This window comes from Pyxicephalus adspersus, unplaced genomic scaffold, assembly GCF_032062135.1.
Source record: "Pyxicephalus adspersus unplaced genomic scaffold, UCB_Pads_2.0 Sca94, whole genome shotgun sequence".
Taxonomy (NCBI): domain Eukaryota; kingdom Metazoa; phylum Chordata; class Amphibia; order Anura; family Pyxicephalidae; genus Pyxicephalus; species Pyxicephalus adspersus.
In genome coordinates this window covers 8,414-29,000 of record NW_027317101.1, presented here as the reverse complement: position 1 = coordinate 29,000, position 20,587 = coordinate 8,414, and the positions used below count along the sequence as shown (strand labels likewise).

Below are 20,587 nucleotides of genomic sequence, written 5' to 3'. Positions count from 1 at the left end.
CAGATGCTGTTCCTGTGTCGCATATTCCCGACTGCAATTAACACCTGTTACGGTTGCTTGCTACGAGGTGCTGAACTGTAGGTTAGTGAAAAAGAAAAAGGATAAAGTTAAAACACAGAATATTTTTTCTTTCTCAAAGGTAAAACTTTGAGACATTTGGATAGAATTGTTTTGTCTTTAGTTAGCAAGTCTTTGAGGTTGCTTGTAAAATTGGAAGGTGCTATATGCTTTACAATATACCAGTTGGTCATGAACCTTATAGCTGAAGACATCTTAAAGAATGTCCAAATTCAAAAACTAAAATGTAATGTATAGCAGCTTGCCAGTCCTTAGATATGGTGGAAGCATTGTTTTTCTTCAGTCTTTTTACCCAGTAACAGTGTGCCAATATAACACACTTCCTGTCCTTAGGTGAAAACCCTTACATACTTCTTAGGCTATGTTCACACAGGCGGCAAGGTCGCAGTGTGTTTACCACTTTTTCATGCCAGAGAATTACTGCTTAGGGGAAGGGCTGTATTTATACATTTTTTCATCCATCAATTCTGCTGAATTTTTGCTCACAGCCGTTCCAATCTCTATGCATTGCTTGTTTCAACTAAGACTCATTCTGCCACCTAGTGGTCAATATTCAAATGAGCACAGCAGTCACAATAGTACATACTCTAAAGGAATAAACAAATCTAGGTCAAAATGACTGGCAAATAATCTATAAATACAACCACAAACAAAAATGTTGTTTATATTTTTTTCTGATATTCAGAACTAAAACAACTTTTTTATTATTCTTGAAAATATAAAATATTGTATATGTGTATGTTTACCTGTTTATTCCTAGCTGCTCTGTAAAACCCCAAGACTCTTTTATGAGCTCAGTAAAGCTGAAATTCCCTTACACAACTCAATGAATCAAAGCAGTGACAACCACCCCCCCACCACCACTCTTACTGCCTACCTTATATCAAGTGTCATAAATGCACTTTTAAATAAAGGGTATTCTAAAAAATATTTTTAAACAGCATAAAACTGATATAAAAGACAAAACATGTAAAACATGCAGGAAAAACAACTTGACCAACATACATATATGTTAAGGCATTTAAAAAAACAGCTAAAATACAGCGCTAAAAGCCCTTTATTCAGAAAAGCGGGTGTTATCTCCATCTATTTAACGATAGCTATCCCTTCAGGCATACGCCTAATCACTCCTTGCTTGCAATAGGGGCAAATGCTTACCCCTTAAATAAACAAAAGCAGATTAATTATGATTTTTCAGAACTTTTTCCCCTTATTTTTACATGGTGATCCTGCTAGTAACATGCTTTCAGTCCCAGGGTGATCACCACTTACTGTACTATATTTATAGGGGAAAAAAAATATTTAATCATAAAAAAATATTTAATATTTAATCATAGTGTGTTAGGAATGCAAAACTTCATCTTTCCTTACCACCATAACACAAGGTAAGGTGTTTTGATATCAACAGGAGTAAACCAGGCAGAGCTGATAACAACACTTAGGTTTTCCTTGCATATACTGTATTGATATATTTATGATTACCAGACTAAAAAGGTAAACCATTCCAGAAGTGCTGGATCATCCAGGTTTACTGATTAAACTGTATCTTCTCCAGTCTTGGAGAGCTTTAATAAATCAGAACCAATGTGTATCTAGTAGTAGCTGAGCACATTCAACTGGATTTGTTTTTTGTAATGTTGAAAACAATATGCAAGCTATTTATTAAGTTCAACCAAAGTAATCTCGATTACTTTGAGCCATGTATTTCAAAGTTTTAACATCTATGCAAATTTCCTGACACCAAAGTTGGACAATCAACATCTGCAGTATCAAATTCCATGATAAATGAATTAAGGTGTTTAAATTGTGTAGGTATAAATGTTGGGGTATTTCCAACACTGGTAGAACTGAAGAAGCAATTTGGATAGGAAACAAAAACAAGTCTAGGTAAAATTGGCTAACTACTATTAGATATGCCCTAAAATACTGTGTTCATGTTTATGGACATGAGCCTAATGGGAATAATACTTATAGAAAATATTTTCACTCATGAAAAAAATGAATATGGCTGATAAGTTGGTCCCCCTAATGACTGTCTGTGGATGTCACAAAGTACCCAAATATTTAATCATCATTTAAATAATTTTGCACCATCCCAAGATCCCTAACATTACCTGACCCTTTATCATTTTTCTTGACTATAAAGTGGGCAGACAGGAACTACAAGATTGCATTAAGCAAGTGGAACAGGGGATTCAGACTATCTAACCACTATCTAGTCTTTTTAAATCTAGATAACAGATATGCATAGCATTCATTAAATAGTTATAAGAACGTATTTATTGTATTTTTTATGTAACAGGCATATCTAAATTAGTCTTTATGTCACAACATTCAGGTACTGTTGCAGGATACAGTCTTGTCAGTCTAACCTAGCCTTTCTCAAACTTTTTAACATGGTGGAACCCTTGAAATAACTTTAAGGTCTCATGGAACCCCTGCCTAATATTTATATGTTCAATTCAAGATAATTTAGCCTGATAGTCAATAGGATTAAAGCATTTTACCTTGTGGGAAGAATGCAACCCCTACAGATACCAGAATAGATCATTGGTGATAGTGGTACCTGACCTAAGAGGCACAAGTTGCTCATTGCTCGAGGACCCCCTAGCAAACTCTGGAGCAACCCTGGTTCAGAAACACTGGTCTAGCCTATTATGCTTTAAATTTATCAGCAGGTAAGAGAGCTCAGATTTATGTATTTTCAATTCTGTTTCACTACTTGCCTGTAGATCAGCTTTATCCATCAGCTGTATGCTGAACATTCAAGTGTAAAATAAACGAAATATATTACAAAATGATTCCAATGTAGATATGTATGTAGACAGAATAAATTATGCAATATGCAGCAATTTTTGGTTCATTTTATTTAAGTTGACTTTTCCAAAGCATGACTTTCCACATCAGTTAGCTTTGTACAGCTCCAGGTTTCTTGATAAAAATTAAATATATACAGTGTTAATATATACAGTGAAAGTGTACAACACGGATATCCAGCCAGGAGTCCAGTGCCAGTGATAGGCAGATTTCAATCAATCACTTCCTTGGGTGATATTTTCCAGTTTATTCTCCTGAAAACTGTCTTCCCTGGAAATGCCATAGAGACTTAGCACATTGGCATACAGAAGATATTTTTGTAGACAGGAAGGAATTGGCAGCTGGCATATGTAGTCCTTCGACCGTAAGCGTTCTGTTGTGAGAATGGAGCGGATCTGAAGCCGGCAAAGATGTTGCAAGGGTGGGAAAGATTCTGTGCAGACAAAACCAATAAAAGTATTAAAGCTGAACTCTGGACAAAAACACAAACTTTCAAATATGTATATTTTTCAATACCACAAATTATATAAATCGACTTTGTGAGTTCAAAATGCTTTTGAAAACCTAGTATCAGTGACTTTTTCACTGTGCTGCAAAACGCTTGTGTAGGGAGCAGAGCTATGGGAGGGACCACAGATCCTACTACTACAGGCTGCCCACAATACTATACTACAAGGAGGAAGGAGAGTGGACATTAATCAAAGAAGGATAGAGAGCTGCAGCACCTGATGCATAATTCAGAAACTGATGTTAAATGCAGGAGTTGCTAGATTATTGGTCAGATTTGAAATAAATTACAAAGGCTGCCAAGATTATAGATAATACTTTTAGCTAATATTAGATTCAATTAGAAAATGTATCAGCTAAAAGTTGAGTCAATCATGGGTAAAAACAGGTATTAGGAATGTTCATACTCATATGTACCTACCTAGACACTAATTGCTTGGAGTTCGCTCGAGGGTTCATTCACATCAGGTGTGCAACTGCGCAGTTGTTAGCTCCTGAGCACACAGCAAACCCCACAACAGGTAACCAGATTTGCACACAGCTGGATTACAAAAGGGAAAACAGCCACAGCCCCATACAAAAAACATGGTTACCAATTGGAAGGTTGGGGCCATGGTTGGGCCTAAGGAAAAGCGCTGTGGTTCTTAAATGGCCCTGAATCACTAATCCTAATGACAATTTTATTATAAACATTTGCAGCCACTGTTTTATATCTTGCAAAGTTGCCTGCAAAATAGCTTGTTATTAAGGTTATATTATTACCAATAACCAGAGACGCTAGGAGCATAGCCAGTCGCAGGTGCAGAAAAGAGTGAATTTTTAAATGTGATGTGTATTACCTAGCAATTTTACCAGGGAGTGGGAATCTACTAAATACAAGTTCCTTATTTTCTGCACGGTCCCCTTTAAATGCTCATAACATTTTCATGTCAAGACCTTAGACTCTGAGCCCCTTTTCATACTTCTTTCAATTATCTTCACTGCTTGTGGTTGACTACGCAGCACTATGTCACTCTCCCAAGTCACCTTTATCCTTGTGTGACACGTCCCCTGGCTGCACTTCAAAGCATTTTCCTGTAACCATCATCTCCTGCATAGATAATTCCATAAGGATTAGGTTTTTTTTCTGCAGTCCTCATATTTCCAGGATTACAGTCTGGGTACACTGCTAGAGTTGAATTTTCACTTTTCCTAGTGTTTGAGAGTCTTAAATTCAGTTACAGCATGTTGAGATGGCAGCCAGGAGGTTTATGATTGTCAAGCTTGTTAAACAAGCCAAAGCTCCTCTCTAACTTTATGTACTGACAGGAAACATTGGAAATCATCGTTCATAAAGTCTGTCAGCACGGGACTGTAAAAAAAAAAAATCTGCCCATCGTATTTATAACTTGAGCAGTTTTAAAACTTGTACATTTTCAAAAAGGAAGTTTCTATTTTATTATGTGTCTACTGCCTGTAGCGTTTTAGAGACACCAGTGGCCTCAGAAACATTGCAGAGCTGTTGTGGTTACAGGCTTAGACATAAAATGCTGCCTCCTGTGAGTTTGGCCTACGCCACATGAAGGGCAGTGTTAGACCCTGGCACCAGGGCATGTGCCACCAGATTTTTTACCTAGTGCCTTAAGTCGACTTTGCTTTTGGTGTTGCCATTATTGTAAGCAATGTCTTGTAGTTTGTCTGTGTCTGATATATCCACTGGATGCACAATATCTCTCATTACTCTAAAATTAGTTTTTAAACGATTATACATCAGACTATTGACTTCAGTCACTGTATGTCATCATTTAGAGGAAAACACAATCAACTGTGTAAAACAGTCATTCACTGTCTCCTGCAGATTTCCTGGTCCAGGCTGGTCATCTTCCAGGTTGAATGGTGTCTAATATTGTTTAACCTGTTTTATGTCAGTTATGTATCGAACACACAAGCTCCATACTGACATTAAAACATAAAAGATAACAACATTTATACTCAATTATAAACCCAAGTTTTTTTTCCCACAAATGCCATTAGAAAAGAATTTTGGTTGATCTAGGGTCACACCAGAAGATGGTGCTGTCTTCTCATGTAAAGTTTGAAACAAACATGCTGTTTATAGATCACTAATGTATTCTGTGGTATGGTAGGAGTAGTTGAAGGAAACACAGTGTGCAGGAAATTGTCATAATGTCATGTAAAACACTACACATTATGTTGGTGCTATATAACTACATTAAATACTTAATAATATTGTAAATAGTACTGATAAAACAAAACCAAGGCTCCCAGAGGTGTCTGCAGGATTTTTAGCTGAGGGTTTCTCTTCAGCCTTCCATTGACCAGTGGTGCAGGCAGAAGAGAGATGAGTATTGCTTTTATTCCTTGCAGGGAGTCATGTATTTTGCATTTAAATGTTAGTAACATGATAGCTTTAAAATTTCTTTCTAAAATCATAATAGAAAGTAATCTACACTACATATGCTCACCGCTTACAGGTTGCCTCTACATGAGGTCCTTCACTAAACAATGTGAGTACCAACAATGAGATATATATAGATAGATGACTAAGCTTAGAAGGATTTATATTTATCCATTTAGCTCTGAACCACAAAAAAATCCAGAACATGTGGCAGCCTTGCTTCCTTTTAATCACAATTGCACATACAGTACAATTTAATTTACCAGTGCACTCCTGAACCTTTCCAGCAACCTATGGAGTGAAATAACAGTTTTATTTTTGGTTCCTCATATTGCAGACGCACATTAGAAATGTACAGACAGCCTTCGCACATCTTATTTCGTCCTGTGCTGCCGCAACCCTTCGCAAATGCCCTGAAGAGCTGTTTCCCCTCTAATCATAGTAAACGGAGGCATAGAGAATTCATTTGACAGTTGTTTACTTACCGAAATGCTTCTGTGGAATCCAGGTGAAATATTCTGCGTGGGTGGACAGGAGCAGCTCCACATCTGCAGAAAGCCTCTTCCAATTAGTGAACTCCAGAGTAAAATTAAGAATGTCATCATTTACAGATCGGATCCTGCACAACAACAAAAAATTATAACAAGCTCCAATAAAATACAAGGTGAACACAAGCTTGCACAGCTCCTGTTTCCTCCACTGCTAGAAGGGAAAATATGGCCTGTGTCTGCTTAGAAGTAGGGCACAGGTAATCTGCAATAGCAGGCAATGCATATGGACACACAATGTTACTTGTGTATATTCTGCCCTTTATACATAGAATTGTGTTTTATTTATCCTTTTGGATAGACCTATATACAAACCCTTCCAATTTTTTTAATTAATTTGGATTATAAATAACACTCATATCTCATGAAACACTTTCTTACTTGGTGAAATAGTATATCTTACGTGGTGATGCATGTATACCAGGAGGTTAAGGTTTTCCTATTCAGTCTTTACTGCCCCAAAGGTAAAGACCAAGGGGAAGGGGACTTCCTCAAAAAAATGTTAAAAAATACATTTTTTCATTGTATAAAAGGGATAGTCACTCTTTTTTTATTGTTAAAAATGTGGTGATTGCGTTTCCTCGATCTGTGCATTTTATACCTGACTAATGTTCAGTTTTAAAGCCAAACTATGTGCAGTTATACATTTAAAAACACATAATCAAAATTGAATACATTTTTTAAAAATCAACTCTAGGCAGATGTAACGAACACACATTAATATACCAGGGTATTCATTAAAAATACAGCAATAATTGCACTTTGGTAAATACAACAAGTTTACCTAAAAGAAGTACCTACCTAGAAGAAGTACCTAAATATGGTCTCAGTACACCAGAGCTTAAAGTGGGGGAGGCAGAAGCAGTACAAAAAGCCAAATATTGTGCTACAGTGCTCATATGCTAACAATAAAAATACAGAAAAGCAGAATAAGATGACAACTCATCAGACTGCTGCATCTCCTACACTTTTCAATCAGAAGCTTGCTGAGGGAAGAGATCTGTATGTGTTAATTAACTACAGCAGGAAAAATAAGGTCTTGCTGAGTAAGTATTTTATTAGTATGTTTAGCTGTTTGCCTGGAGTTAAATAATAAATACAACTGGTATCGGTATATTAATCTGTCTTTATATCATTCTATTCTATTCCCCTTTCTTACACTCCAGTCAGTAGGATTTTAATAAATTGAGCCCCTACTGCAGGGCAAGTCAAGGACCTGTTTGTGCTTTCTGCATCACAAGACTGGATAAAAAAACAAACTTTTGTTGTGGAAAACTTTAAAAAATAAAAAACTATAAAAAAACAAAAAAGCTACTATAAATGAAATCGACATGACCTTTTAGCAATCTACTGCAGACCAAACTCCCCTGAGCTGATCTAACAAGTTTATGGAGCCAGAAGTAAAAAGGAGAGCAAAGGGAGCAATGTGAACATGTTCTATCATTGTACACTGAGCAAACAGGGAACACAACTGTATCAGAATATGATAGTATTACCATACTAAATGTAGGATGTTTCTCCAGTCATAATTTTTTTATGTGAGGAATGGAAGGGTTAGAATTTGTTCCTGGTGTTCTTTGCTGTTTGTAGCACCATTTGTGACCAGATAGACACCACCCTTACTTCCTGTACAATAAGTAAAAAGCTGATTGTGGTTTTAACAAATATCCACAAAAATTTCAAACAAAATCCACAGGATGAGCAGCACAGAGAGAGGTAAACCTAAATAGAGAAAGCCTGATGCCCACAATATAGTAGCAACTGTCAACACATCTATGTGTTTTGCACCAATGCTTTAATTAGATTATATAAATCTTGCATTTATTCTATGTACATATCTATGTATGTATAATCCTGATAAAAAATAATGAATCTAGCTGTGCACAACCCATTTGCGATTAAACCCACCACACCATACAGATGTAAACCTTCTGTGCCTTGCGCTGAGCTCCAGTTAACTCAAATGTTAAAAGTCATTTAAATTGTGCACTGTAGTGGGCTGGCAGTCCATTCAAAAGTAATTAGTTGCCTTACCGTAACACATAAAACAATAGTGCACTGTACCACAAAAGCCAAAATGTGCCCTCTAAGAATTCCTTGGTGAGAGTTTAGTATTAGTTAAAAAATGTCCATACTAGTGCTTGTAAAAGTCATTTGGCCAATCAACTTTTTTAATACTGCATCTGATGTACATTATATGATTATTTGAAAAATAAAAGATAAGCAGGGCTTTGAGGGGATATTTTAGGAAAGCAAAAGTCTAAATAAAGTGTAAAATTGCAATCACATAAAATGTCATGCTTTTCACAACTGAGCAGTCTTTTCTTCAATGCCTCCTGAGGGTTCAGCGAGGAGGAGACTGTGATATGCACCTTGATTCAGCAGGGAGAAGAAGTTTTTTCTATGAACTAGAAAGTGATATCATGCACTCTGGGGAAATTGTGCTCCATATGACGCCTGACCTGCTCATTCTTTATGCTTTCTGAAGCCTGTTCAGCTAAAGACAATCCAGGTATGCCAGACAAGAAATACTGATCATACAAAATCTGCTATTAAAGCCCAGCTAAAGACAAAATTGAACAAGAAAAATTTTGAAAGCAATCATGTCTACTTGATTGTAAGCTCTTCGGGGCGGGGTCCTCTCCTCCTGTGTCACTGTCTGTATTCATCTGTCATTTGCAACGCTAATAAATGTACAGCTCTAAGTAATATATTGGTGCTATATAAATCCTGTTTATTATAATAATAATAATAATAATAATGTTGATTAGAGAAATTTGTAAATATTTTCTTTTGTAACTTAACCTTTCAAATTTAAAAACCTATTATGTACAGTCATATGACATTTTACGACTTTTTGCTTCCAGGTAACAGAGGTCTAACAAGCGCTCACTTTCCACTATATGTGACTACAAGTCCCACCTCCTCATTTGGTTTGCACTGTAATGCAGGAATTCTGGAAAGTGTAGTCTGGTATCTACTATTCCTCCGATATTTGGTATCACATAGTTATAAATGATTGGTCCTCCTACTTAGTGAATTCAGAAATGAGGCAATGAAATGTAGTGACGTGTATAAACACATTTGGCCCATAGAGTTGGTATTCTGTCCACCCCAGTGCACTGTTAGTACTTAGTTATCAACCAAATTACTATTAGAATTTGTATTGTTTAGTGTTGGGTGTAGTTGGGGTTTGAAAAAATTATGGATCTAGAACACATTCCAAAAAGGTTGCTGTGGGTATAAAGTGCAGGCAACAGAAGCACAAACCTGCATGAACTTCCTAATACCTGCAGATGCTAAGCTATTCTCAAGGGGTAATTTTGGATTTTGCTTCTAAGTCCCACCTCAATAAATTTATATAGGCATATCACCATAATCGGCTGTTTCAATGGTCAATAGGAAGGTGAATAGGGTAGCACGGAAGGTTCAGCAAAGTGAGGAAGAGTCCAAGCTCCAAGTGTTAAAACAGCAACTATTTGGATGTATTTGCAAGCTTTAACGGGGACCATTCACCACACCTGCTGCAAAAATATTCAGTAAATTAGATTTTTGTAAGCAACACAGGTTTGCCTAAAATGTAGTAGTGTACCCATCTAGATTTATTTTGTAAGGATACCCCTTAAAATGTTAATATAAGCAGTCACCTGGATCTTAGAGTACATGTCAACGTTAAAAAAACAAAGCATTGCAAAATAAAGGAACACAGAAAATTAAGCCTTGCATACCCACACTATGAATGAACATATTGTAGTAAACGTTTTCTCAAAATATACAAAATATATTGTCAGCCGAACTAACAAGCAAAATTCAAGCTTGCTGTCATTTAAAGTTATGATTCATTCAGTAGAAAACAACATAGACAACTTTGTGAATTTCATTTTCTCAGGATCAGTGTGGTGATTTTGATCATTACTTAGCTTTACAGTAGCTAGTTAGCTAGAAGCTTGAAGACTTTTTGGCAGGTAGCAAAGGGATGTCAGGTTTCCTCTGTTTTTTCATGACTCAGATCTGCACAGTGTTTTGAAGACACAGTTGGTGGGAGCTTCATAAATATAGAACTTTACAGTTACTATCAATAAGGCTGATAACTGGTCTTCCAAACATTATTTAGCTCCTCTTTAGTCCATTCTAAGAAGCTAAATTTTTTCTTTGTTCTTTGGCAATCAAACAAAGATCTCATGCCTCAATGATCAATGATCTCATCCCTCACATACAAAGTCATTCATAATACTAGAACCATATCCTCTAATCTATGCAAACACTGAGGATTCATATAGACATCCAATGAGCATGAGGATTGTCGCTAGAAACAATCTTACTCCTAGTTGTTTTAGGTCTCCTAATTCCTGAAGAAGCGGACTGGGTTCCGTGAAACATGTAGAAATACTTGATTATTCATTTAGGAAATTTTGGTGGTCCACGGCTTTGGCGGGTGCGCCCCGAAGCAGGGTCAGAAGAAGGAGTGGGCGGGTTCTGGCCATGGGGGAAGTTTCTTCCCCTTTGAGTGACACCTGGCTCCCTGCGCATGTGTGGTCCAGAGCCGGTAACTAGTATTCTGTGGGTCCGAAAAGGCTGGCGTCCACTACTTTATGAGACCTATCATGAATATTTGAATATTTTTTATTTGTTTTATTAGTTAATAAAATTAATAAATACATTGTTTTTAATGTGGTTTGAAAATGGAAAATGTAATTTTCCAACATAAAAGTCAGTGAGTTGGTGAGGGAAACAGGTATATGCCACACTTAGAAGTGTCAGATATCTGTTGCAGCAGGTCAGTAGGGCAGCAGAGTTTTAGCACACTGGCTATTAAACAGGTAAGTATGTATAAAGCATCTACAATTACAAGCTGTCTTTAGTTTTGCTTTGAGGCCATAGTGACATTGTCACTTGGCTGTTCCTTTTGGACTGAGCCCCCTCTGTGCCGCAATTTTTTTCTCCACCGCTTGTGCTGTGCCTTACTCCAGGTCAACGTTCACCTATTTGGTAATACTTGGTGTGTTTTCATGTTTTTTTTTTTTATATTTGATTTAAATCCCTGAGGAAGCAGATTAAATCTGTGAAAAGCATTGGATTGTCAGGATTGTCACAGTATTTAAAACAACTATACCTACTTAGGTTTCACTAGCACTATTAGCACTATGTTTTTATGTTGAGTCTGCTATTATACCTAATCTATTACCTAATCTGCCCCTAAAATCCCTTTCAGCTGTGCACAGCCTCAGATTATGTGCTGGGGATGCCGATAAAATACATCTCAGGCTTCTGGGCTTAAGGGAAGCGGGGGATGCTGCTATTTCTTTGTTCTTGATGGCACAAAACACAGGATCGACAACCAAATAAGCATCTCCTAACAGTCTGATTTGGCTTTTAATCTTTTTTTGGGCGTTGCATTTGTATCCATTTTAGTGGGGCTTTAAAGACATATGTTGTCATTGTAGGTGAAGTATATCCTTCTGTGTGTGCAGAACATTGAGAAAATGATTGAATATGAATGAAGCTAACTCTGAGACCCTGATTTATGAAAGCTCTCCAAGGCTGGATAGAATACACTTTCATCAGTGAATCTGGGTGATCCAGCAAACCTGGAATAGATCTGGTCCAGGATTCAAAACATTTACTAGCAAATTGCAAATGATTTAAAAAATCCATTCCGTGTTTTCTGGATCACCCAGTTCACTTCTGAAAGTGTATTCTCTCCAGCTTTGGAGAGCTTTCATAAATCAGGGCCTGAAAGTCTATCAATGCTTCTTTAAAACCCCCTTTCCATCCATGAGGTGCAAAGGAGGTAAATGTAAATTAAAATAGTTTTTAAAGGTAAGTAAGGTGCAGTGAAATGGAGGGATAGATAAAACTTGACAAACTTGCAAAGTCAGATGCTCATATTTTGATGCCAGTGTTGCCTAGAACTTTATGGGGGTGATTCAGCTGACTGACTCTTCAATATATAAGGCTGGTAACAGAATACTGAAGTGAGAATTCTTCAGCATTTCAATCTTCCGATCTTATTTCTTCTCTACTTATAGTCTGCTGTTGCTTGTAACGGGAGTTTGGCACAATGATTTAAACCTTTCTGAAAACAGTTGTATGCAGTTTACAATCAGTGGGTCTGCTTTAATAAAGTTCGCCAAGACTGGAGAACCTGAGAAATCCAGCAAACTTGGAATGAATTTGATCCAGGATTGAAAACATTTGCTAACTAATAGCAAATGATTTTTAAGAAATCTATTCCAGGTTTGCTGGTTCATCCACGAAGATCTATCTTCTCTAGTCTTGGAGAGCTTTAATAAATCAGACCCAATGGCTCTATATTAAGCTGTATCTCTACAATAAACCAGTGGTTATGAATGCAAACTTGCCCATAAAGGAAGGATTTGAATACCTCTATCGACTATACTAAAATGAGAAATAAACCCCTATGTAATCTTTATTGTGGGTTAGACCAAAACTTCTGATTCAGTAATCTGATTGGCTAGAACTTATAACTATAGAACTTTCAACAAACTTATAACATTTACATGTCCACTCAAAAACTGTAAGTAAGCAATTTACGGAACAATTTTTCCTATGAAGAATCTTGCTCTATTATAACTCTTCAACAACCAATAGGTTATTTGGCAAGCAATATTTCAAATGCTTTATAATCCTAAAAGCAAACAAATTGGTGCTTGTGCCTATGGAATAAGCATTGCAAAGTACTGCCTGTATAGGTGGCCCTCAAGAGTAACATTAGTGATCAACCAGGAAAATCTATCCCAGCCAATCAACTTACTTACAACAAAGCTTGGCCTTCACGTATGAGCCTACAAATATGCAAATGCTTGCTGGTCCAAATATAAATAGCTAGACTGGGCAATCATTCTCTTATTATTTATTCATCCAACATGCCTACTAATCATTCTGAAACAAGTTTTTACTTCTGCAGATCTGTGCACAGGGAGTGCAAATTATAAAGAGAGTGCAAACCTGCCCTAACAATCTGCCTGCAACTTGCCATCGGAGAATTTTTCAAAAGTCTAATTAAGATAAACCAAGTGCACTTCCTACACTTGGCAGAGTTGCAGTGTTTGTGGCTAGCAGCAACCGTTCATGAAATTATTTTACTTGTTGCCTGAAGTCACTCTTTAATCTCTAATAAGAGTGTATTACTTTGAGCTAATCGTTAAAAAGTAAAGAATTGTGCTTAAGAGGAACAAAAGAAAACCATTTCAATCTTTACCGAGAGTGATTCCCAGAGAAGCAGACGTTCTTGTGAGTTTTTGCAATTCTGAGAGTTAAAGTTATTTCAAACTCTTGCATATTAACCTTGGCCATTATATTTTACTACCTTGTGTTATCTCTGGTTACCAGATGGACTGTCTTTCTACCAACACCATCTTCTCGCAAGTGCCATGGTTATAAACTCCTTCTAATGACTCATAATAGACTTTGTCATCTACATACTAAACCAGTGAAATAAATGTTATGATAATTATTAACCAGTCAGAGGGGCATAAACAGATGCTGTTCCTGTGTCGCATATTCCCGACTGCAATTAACACCTGTTACGGTTGCTTGCTACGAGGTGCTGAACTGTAGGTTAGTGAAAAAGAAAAAGGATAAAGTTAAAACACAGAATATTTTTTCTTTCTCAAAGGTAAAACTTTGAGACATTTGGATAGAATTGTTTTGTCTTTAGTTAGCAAGTCTTTGAGGTTGCTTGTAAAATTGGAAGGTGCTATATGCTTTACAATATACCAGTTGGTCATGAACCTTATCGCTGAAGACATCTTAAAGAATGTCCAAATTCAAAAACTAAAATGTAATGTATAGCAGCTTGCCAGTCCTTAGATATGGTGGAAGCATTGTTTTTCTTCAGTCTTTTTACCCAGTAACAGTGTGCCAATATAACACACTTCCTGTCCTTAGGTGAAAACCCTTACATACTTCTTAGGCTATGTTCACACAGGCGGCAAGGTCGCAGTGTGTTTACCACTTTTTCATGCCAGAGAATTACTGCTTAGGGGAAGGGCTGTATTTATACATTTTTTCATCCATCAATTCTGCTGAATTTTTGCTCACAGCCGTTCCAATCTCTATGCATTGCTTGTTTCAACTAAGACTCATTCTGCCACCTAGTGGTCAATATTCAAATGAGCACAGCAGTCACAATAGTACATACTCTAAAGGAATAAACAAATCTAGGTCAAAATGACTGGCAAATAATCTATAAATACAACCACAAACAAAAATGTTGTTTATATTTTTTTTCTGATATTCAGAACTAAAACAACTTTTTTATTATTCTTGAAAATATAAAATATTGTATATGTGTATGTTTACCTGTTTATTCCTAGCTGCTCTGTAAAACCCCAAGACTCTTTTATGAGCTCAGTAAAGCTGAAATTCCCTTACACAACTCAATGAATCAAAGCAGTGACAACCACCCCCCCACCACCACTCTTACTGCCTACCTTATATCAAGTGTCATAAATGCACTTTTAAATAAAGGGTATTCTAAAAAATATTTTTAAACAGCATAAAACTGATATAAAAGACAAAACATGTAAAACATGCAGGAAAAACAACTTGACCAACATACATATATGTTAAGGCATTTAAAAAAACAGCTAAAATACAGCGCTAAAAGCCCTTTATTCAGAAAAGCGGGTGTTATCTCCATCTATTTAACGATAGCTATCCCTTCAGGCATATGCCTAATCACTCCTTGCTTGCAATAGGGGCAAATGCTTACCCCTTAAATAAACAAAAGCAGATTAATTATGATTTTTCAGAACTTTTTCCCCTTATTTTTACATGGTGATCCTGCTAGTAACATGCTTTCAGTCCCAGGGTGATCACCACTTACTGTACTATATTTATAGGGGAAAAAAAATATTTAATCATAAAAAAATATTTAATATTTAATCATAGTGTGTTAGGAATGCAAAACTTCATCTTTCCTTACCACCATAACACAAGGTAAGGTGTTTTGATATCAACAGGAGTAAACCAGGCAGAGCTGATAACAACACTTAGGTTTTCCTTGCATATACTGTATTGATATATTTATGATTACCAGACTAAAAAGGTAAACCATTCCAGAAGTGCTGGATCATCCAGGTTTACTGATTAAACTGTATCTTCTCCAGTCTTGGAGAGCTTTAATAAATCAGAACCAATGTGTATCTAGTAGTAGCTGAGCACATTCAACTGGATTTGTTTTTTGTAATGTTGAAAACAATATGCAAGCTATTTATTAAGTTCAACCAAAGTAATCTCGATTACTTTGAGCCATGTATTTCAAAGTTTTAACATCTATGCAAATTTCCTGACACCAAAGTTGGACAATCAACATCTGCAGTATCAAATTCCATGATAAATGAATTAAGGTGTTTAAATTGTGTAGGTATAAATGTTGGGGTATTTCCAACACTGGTAGAACTGAAGAAGCAATTTGGATAGGAAACAAAAACAAGTCTAGGTAAAATTGGCTAACTACTATTAGATATGCCCTAAAATACTGTGTTCATGTTTATGGACATGAGCCTAATGGGAATAATACTTATAGAAAATATTTTCACTCATGAAAAAAATGAATATGGCTGATAAGTTGGTCCCCCTAATGACTGTCTGTGGATGTCACAAAGTGCCCAAATATTTAATCATCATTTAAATAATTTTGCACCATCCCAAGATCCCTAACATTACCTGAGCCTTTATCATTTTTCTTGACTATAAAGTGGGCAGACAGGAACTACAAGATTGCATTAAGCAAGTGGAACAGGGGATTCAGACTATCTAACCACTATCTAGTCTTTTTAAATCTAGATAACAGATATGCATAGCATTCATTAAATAGTTATAAGAACGTATTTATTGTATTTTTTATGTAACAGGCATATCTAAATTAGTCTTTATGTCATCACATTCAGGTACTGTTGCAGGATACAGTCTTGTCAGTCTAACCTAGCCTTTCTCAAACTTTTTAACATGGTGGAACCCTTGAAATAACTTTAAGGTCTCATGGAACCCCTGCCTAATATTTATATGTTCAATTCAAGATAATTTAGCCTGATAGTCAATAGGATTAAAGCATTTTACCTTGTGGGAAGAATGCAACCCCTACAGATACCAGAATAGATCATTGGTGATAGTGGTACCTGACCTAAGAGGCACAAGTTGCTCATTGCTCGAGGACCCCCTAGCAAACTCTGGAGCAACCCTGGTTCAGAAACACTGGTCTAGCCTATTATGCTTTAAATTTATCAGCAGGTAAGAGAGCTCAGATTTATGTATTTTCAATTCTGTTTCACTACTTGCCTGTAGATCAGCTTTATCCATCAGCTGTATGCTGAACATTCAAGTGTAAAATAAACGAAATATATTACAAAATGATTCCAATGTAGATATGTATGTAGACAGAATAAATTATGCAATATGCAGCAATTTTTGGTTCATTTTATTTAAGTTGACTTTTCCAAAGCATGACTTTCCACATCAGTTAGCTTTGTACAGCTCCAGGTTTCTTGATAAAAATTAAATATATACAGTGTTAATATATACAGTGAAAGTGTACAACACGGATATCCAGCCAGGAGTCCAGTGCCAGTGATAGGCAGATTTCAATCAATCACTTCCTTGGGTGATATTTTCCAGTTTATTCTCCTGAAAACTGTCTTCCCTGGAAATGCCATAGAGACTTAGCACATTGGCATACAGAAGATATTTTTGTAGACAGGAAGGAATTGGCAGCTGGCATATGTAGTCCTTCGACCGTAAGCGTTCTGTTGTGAGAATGGAGCGGATCTGAAGCCGGCAAAGATGTTGCAAGGGTGGGAAAGATTCTGTGCAGACAAAACCAATAAAAGTATTAAAGCTGAACTCTGGACAAAAACACAAACTTTCAAATATGTATATTTTTCAATACCACAAATTATATAAATCGACTTTGTGAGTTCAAAATGCTTTTGAAAACCTAGTATCAGTGACTTTTTCACTGTGCTGCAAAACGCTTGTGTAGGGAGCAGAGCTATGGGAGGGACCACAGATCCTACTACTACAGGCTGCCCACAATACTATACTACAAGGAGGAAGGAGAGTGGACATTAATCAAAGAAGGATAGAGAGCTGCAGCACCTGATGCATAATTCAGAAACTGATGTTAAATGCAGGAGTTGCTAGATTATTGGTCAGATTTGAAATAAATTACAAAGGCTGCCAAGATTATAGATAATACTTTTAGCTAATATTAGATTCAATTAGAAAATGTATCAGCTAAAAGTTGAGTCAATCATGGGTAAAAACAGGTATTAGGAATGTTCATATTCATATGTACCTACCTAGACACTAATTGCTTGGAGTTCGCTCGAGGGTTCATTCACATCAGGTGTGCAACTGCGCAGTTGTTAGCTCCTGAGCACACAGCAAACCCCACAACAGGTAACCAGATTTGCACACAGCTGGATTACAAAAGGGAAAACAGCCACAGCCCCATACAAAAAACATGGTTACCAATTGGAAGGTTGGGGCCATGGTTGGGCCTAAGGAAAAGCGCTGTGGTTCTTAAATGGCCCTGAATCACTAATCCTAATGACAATTTTATTATAAACATTTGCAGCCACTGTTTTATATCTTGCAAAGTTGCCTGCAAAATAGCTTGTTATTAAGGTTATATTATTACCAATAACCAGAGACGCTAGGAGCATAGCCAGTCGCAGGTGCAGAAAAGAGTGAATTTTTAAATGTGATGTGTATTACCTAGCAATTTTACCAGGGAGTGGGAATCTACTAAATACAAGTTCCTTATTTTCTGCACGGTCCCCTTTAAATGCTCATAACATTTTCATGTCAAGACCTTAGACTCTGAGCCCCTTTTCATACTTCTTTCAATTATCTTCACTGCTTGTGGTTGACTACGCAGCACTATGTCACTCTCCCAAGTCACCTTTATCCTTGTGTGACACGTCCCCTGGCTGCACTTCAAAGCATTTTCCTGTAACCATCATCTCCTGCATAGATAATTCCATAAGGATTAGGTTTTTTTTCTGCAGTCCTCATATTTCCAGGATTACAGTCTGGGTACACTGCTAGAGTTGAATTTTCACTTTTCCTAGTGTTTGAGAGTCTTAAATTCAGTTACAGCATGTTGAGATGGCAGCCAGGAGGTTTATGATTGTCAAGCTTGTTAAACAAGCCAAAGCTCCTCTCTAACTTTATGTACTGACAGGAAACATTGGAAATCATCGTTCATAAAGTCTGTCAGCACTGGACTGTAAAAAAAAAAAATCTGCCCATCGTATTTATAACTTGAGCAGTTTTAAAACTTGTACATTTTCAAAAAGGAAGTTTCTATTTTATTATGTGTCTACTGCCTGTAGCGTTTTAGAGACACCAGTGGCCTCAGAAACATTGCAGAGCTGTTGTGGTTACAGGCTTAGACATAAAATGCTGCCTCCTGTGAGTTTGGCCTACGCCACATGAAGGGCAGTGTTAGACCCTGGCACCAGGGCATGTGCCACCAGATTTTTTACCTAGTGCCTTAAGTCGACTTTGCTTTTGGTGTTGCCATTATTGTAAGCAATGTCTTGTAGTTTGTCTGTGTCTGATATATCCACTGGATGCACAATATCTCTCATTACTCTAAAATTAGTTTTTAAACGATTATACATCAGACTATTGACTTCAGTCACTGTATGTCATCATTTAGAGGAAAACACAATCAACTGTGTAAAACAGTCATTCACTGTCTCCTGCAGATTTCCTGGTCCAGGCTGGTCATCTTCCAGGTTGAATGGTGTCTAATATTGTTTAACCTGTTTTATGTCAGTTATGTATCGAACACACAAGCTCCATACTGACATTAAAACATAAAAGATAACAACATTTATACTCAATTATAAACCCAAGTTTTTTTTCCCACAAATGCCATTAGAAAAGAATTTTGGTTGATCTAGGGTCACACCAGAAGATGGTGCTGTCTTCTCATGTAAAGTTTGAAACAAACATGCTGTTTATAGATCACTAATGTATTCTGTGGTATGGTAGGAGTAGTTGAAGGAAACACAGTGTGCAGGAAATTGTCATAATGTCATGTAAAACACTACACATTATGTTGGTGCTATATAACTATATTAAATACTTAATAATATTGTAAATAGTACTGATAAAACAAAACCAAGGCTCCCAGAGGTGTCTGCAGGATTTTTAGCTGAGGGTTTCTCTTCAGCCTTCCATTGACCAGTGGTGCAGGCAGAAGAGAGATGAGTATTGCTTTTATTCCTTGCAGGGAGTCATGTATTTTGCATTTAAATGTTAGTAACATGATAGCTTTAAAATTTCTTTCTAAAATCATAATAGAAAGTAATCTACACTACATATGCTCACCGCTTACAGGTTGCCTCTACATGAGGTCCTTCACTAAACAATGTGAGTACCAACAATGAGATATATATAGATAGATGACTAAGCTTAGAAGGATTTATATTTATCCATTTAGCTCTGAACCACAAAAAAATCCAGAACATGTGGCAGCCTTGCTTCCTTTTAATCACAATTGCACATACAGTACAATTTAATTTACCAGTGCACTCCTGAACCTTTCCAGCAACCTATGGAGTGAAATAACAGTTTTATTTTTGGTTCCTCATATTGCAGACGCACATTAGAAATGTACAGACAGCCTTCGCACATCTTATTTCGTCCTGTGCTGCCGCAACCCTTCGCAAATGCCCTGAAGAGCTGTTTCCCCTCTAATCATAGTAAACGGAGGCATAGAGAATTCATTTGACAGTTGTTTACTTACCGAAATGCTTCTGTGGAATCCAGGTGAAATATTCTGCGTGGGTGGACAGGAGCAGCTCCACATCTGCAGAAAGCCTCTTCCAATTAGTGAACTCCAGAGTAAAATTAAGAATGTCATCATTTACAGATCGGATCCTGCACAACAACAAAAAATTATAACAAGCTCCAATAAAATACAAGGTGAACACAAGCTTGCACAGCTCCTGTTTCCTCCACTGCTAGAAGGGAAAATATGGCCTGTGTCTGCTTAGAAGTAGGGCACAGGTAATCTGCAATAGCAGGCAATGCATATGGACACACAATGTTACTTGTGTATATTCTGCCCTTTATACATAGAATTGTGTTTTATTTATCCTTTTGGATAGACCTATATACAAACCCTTCCAATTTTTTTAATTAATTTGGATTATAAATAACACTCATATCTCATGAAACACTTTCTTACTTGGTGAAA

At 36.7% G+C, this 20,587-nt stretch overlaps 1 protein-coding gene and 1 long non-coding RNA gene across 2 annotated transcripts; both read right to left on the bottom strand.

Moving 5' to 3' along the window:
- Positions 1-2,926: 2,926 nt before the first annotated feature.
- LOC140344855 (uncharacterized) lies at positions 2,927-10,525 on the bottom strand. Its single transcript, XR_011923685.1, has 2 exons — positions 6,286-10,525; positions 2,927-3,328 (listed from the first exon to the last, which is right to left on the bottom strand). It is a non-coding gene; the product is annotated as an uncharacterized lncRNA (long non-coding RNA).
- A 6,250-nt stretch (positions 10,526-16,775) lies between these two features.
- On the bottom strand, positions 16,776-20,268 carry LOC140344854 (ankyrin repeat and SOCS box protein 3-like; the record flags this gene model as incomplete). Its single annotated transcript, XM_072432055.1, is given in 2 exon segments — positions 16,776-17,177; positions 20,135-20,268. Coding segments are annotated over 2 exon segments (352 nt in total), but the record flags the coding sequence as incomplete, so codon positions are not given.
- Positions 20,269-20,587: the final 319 nt, after the last annotated feature.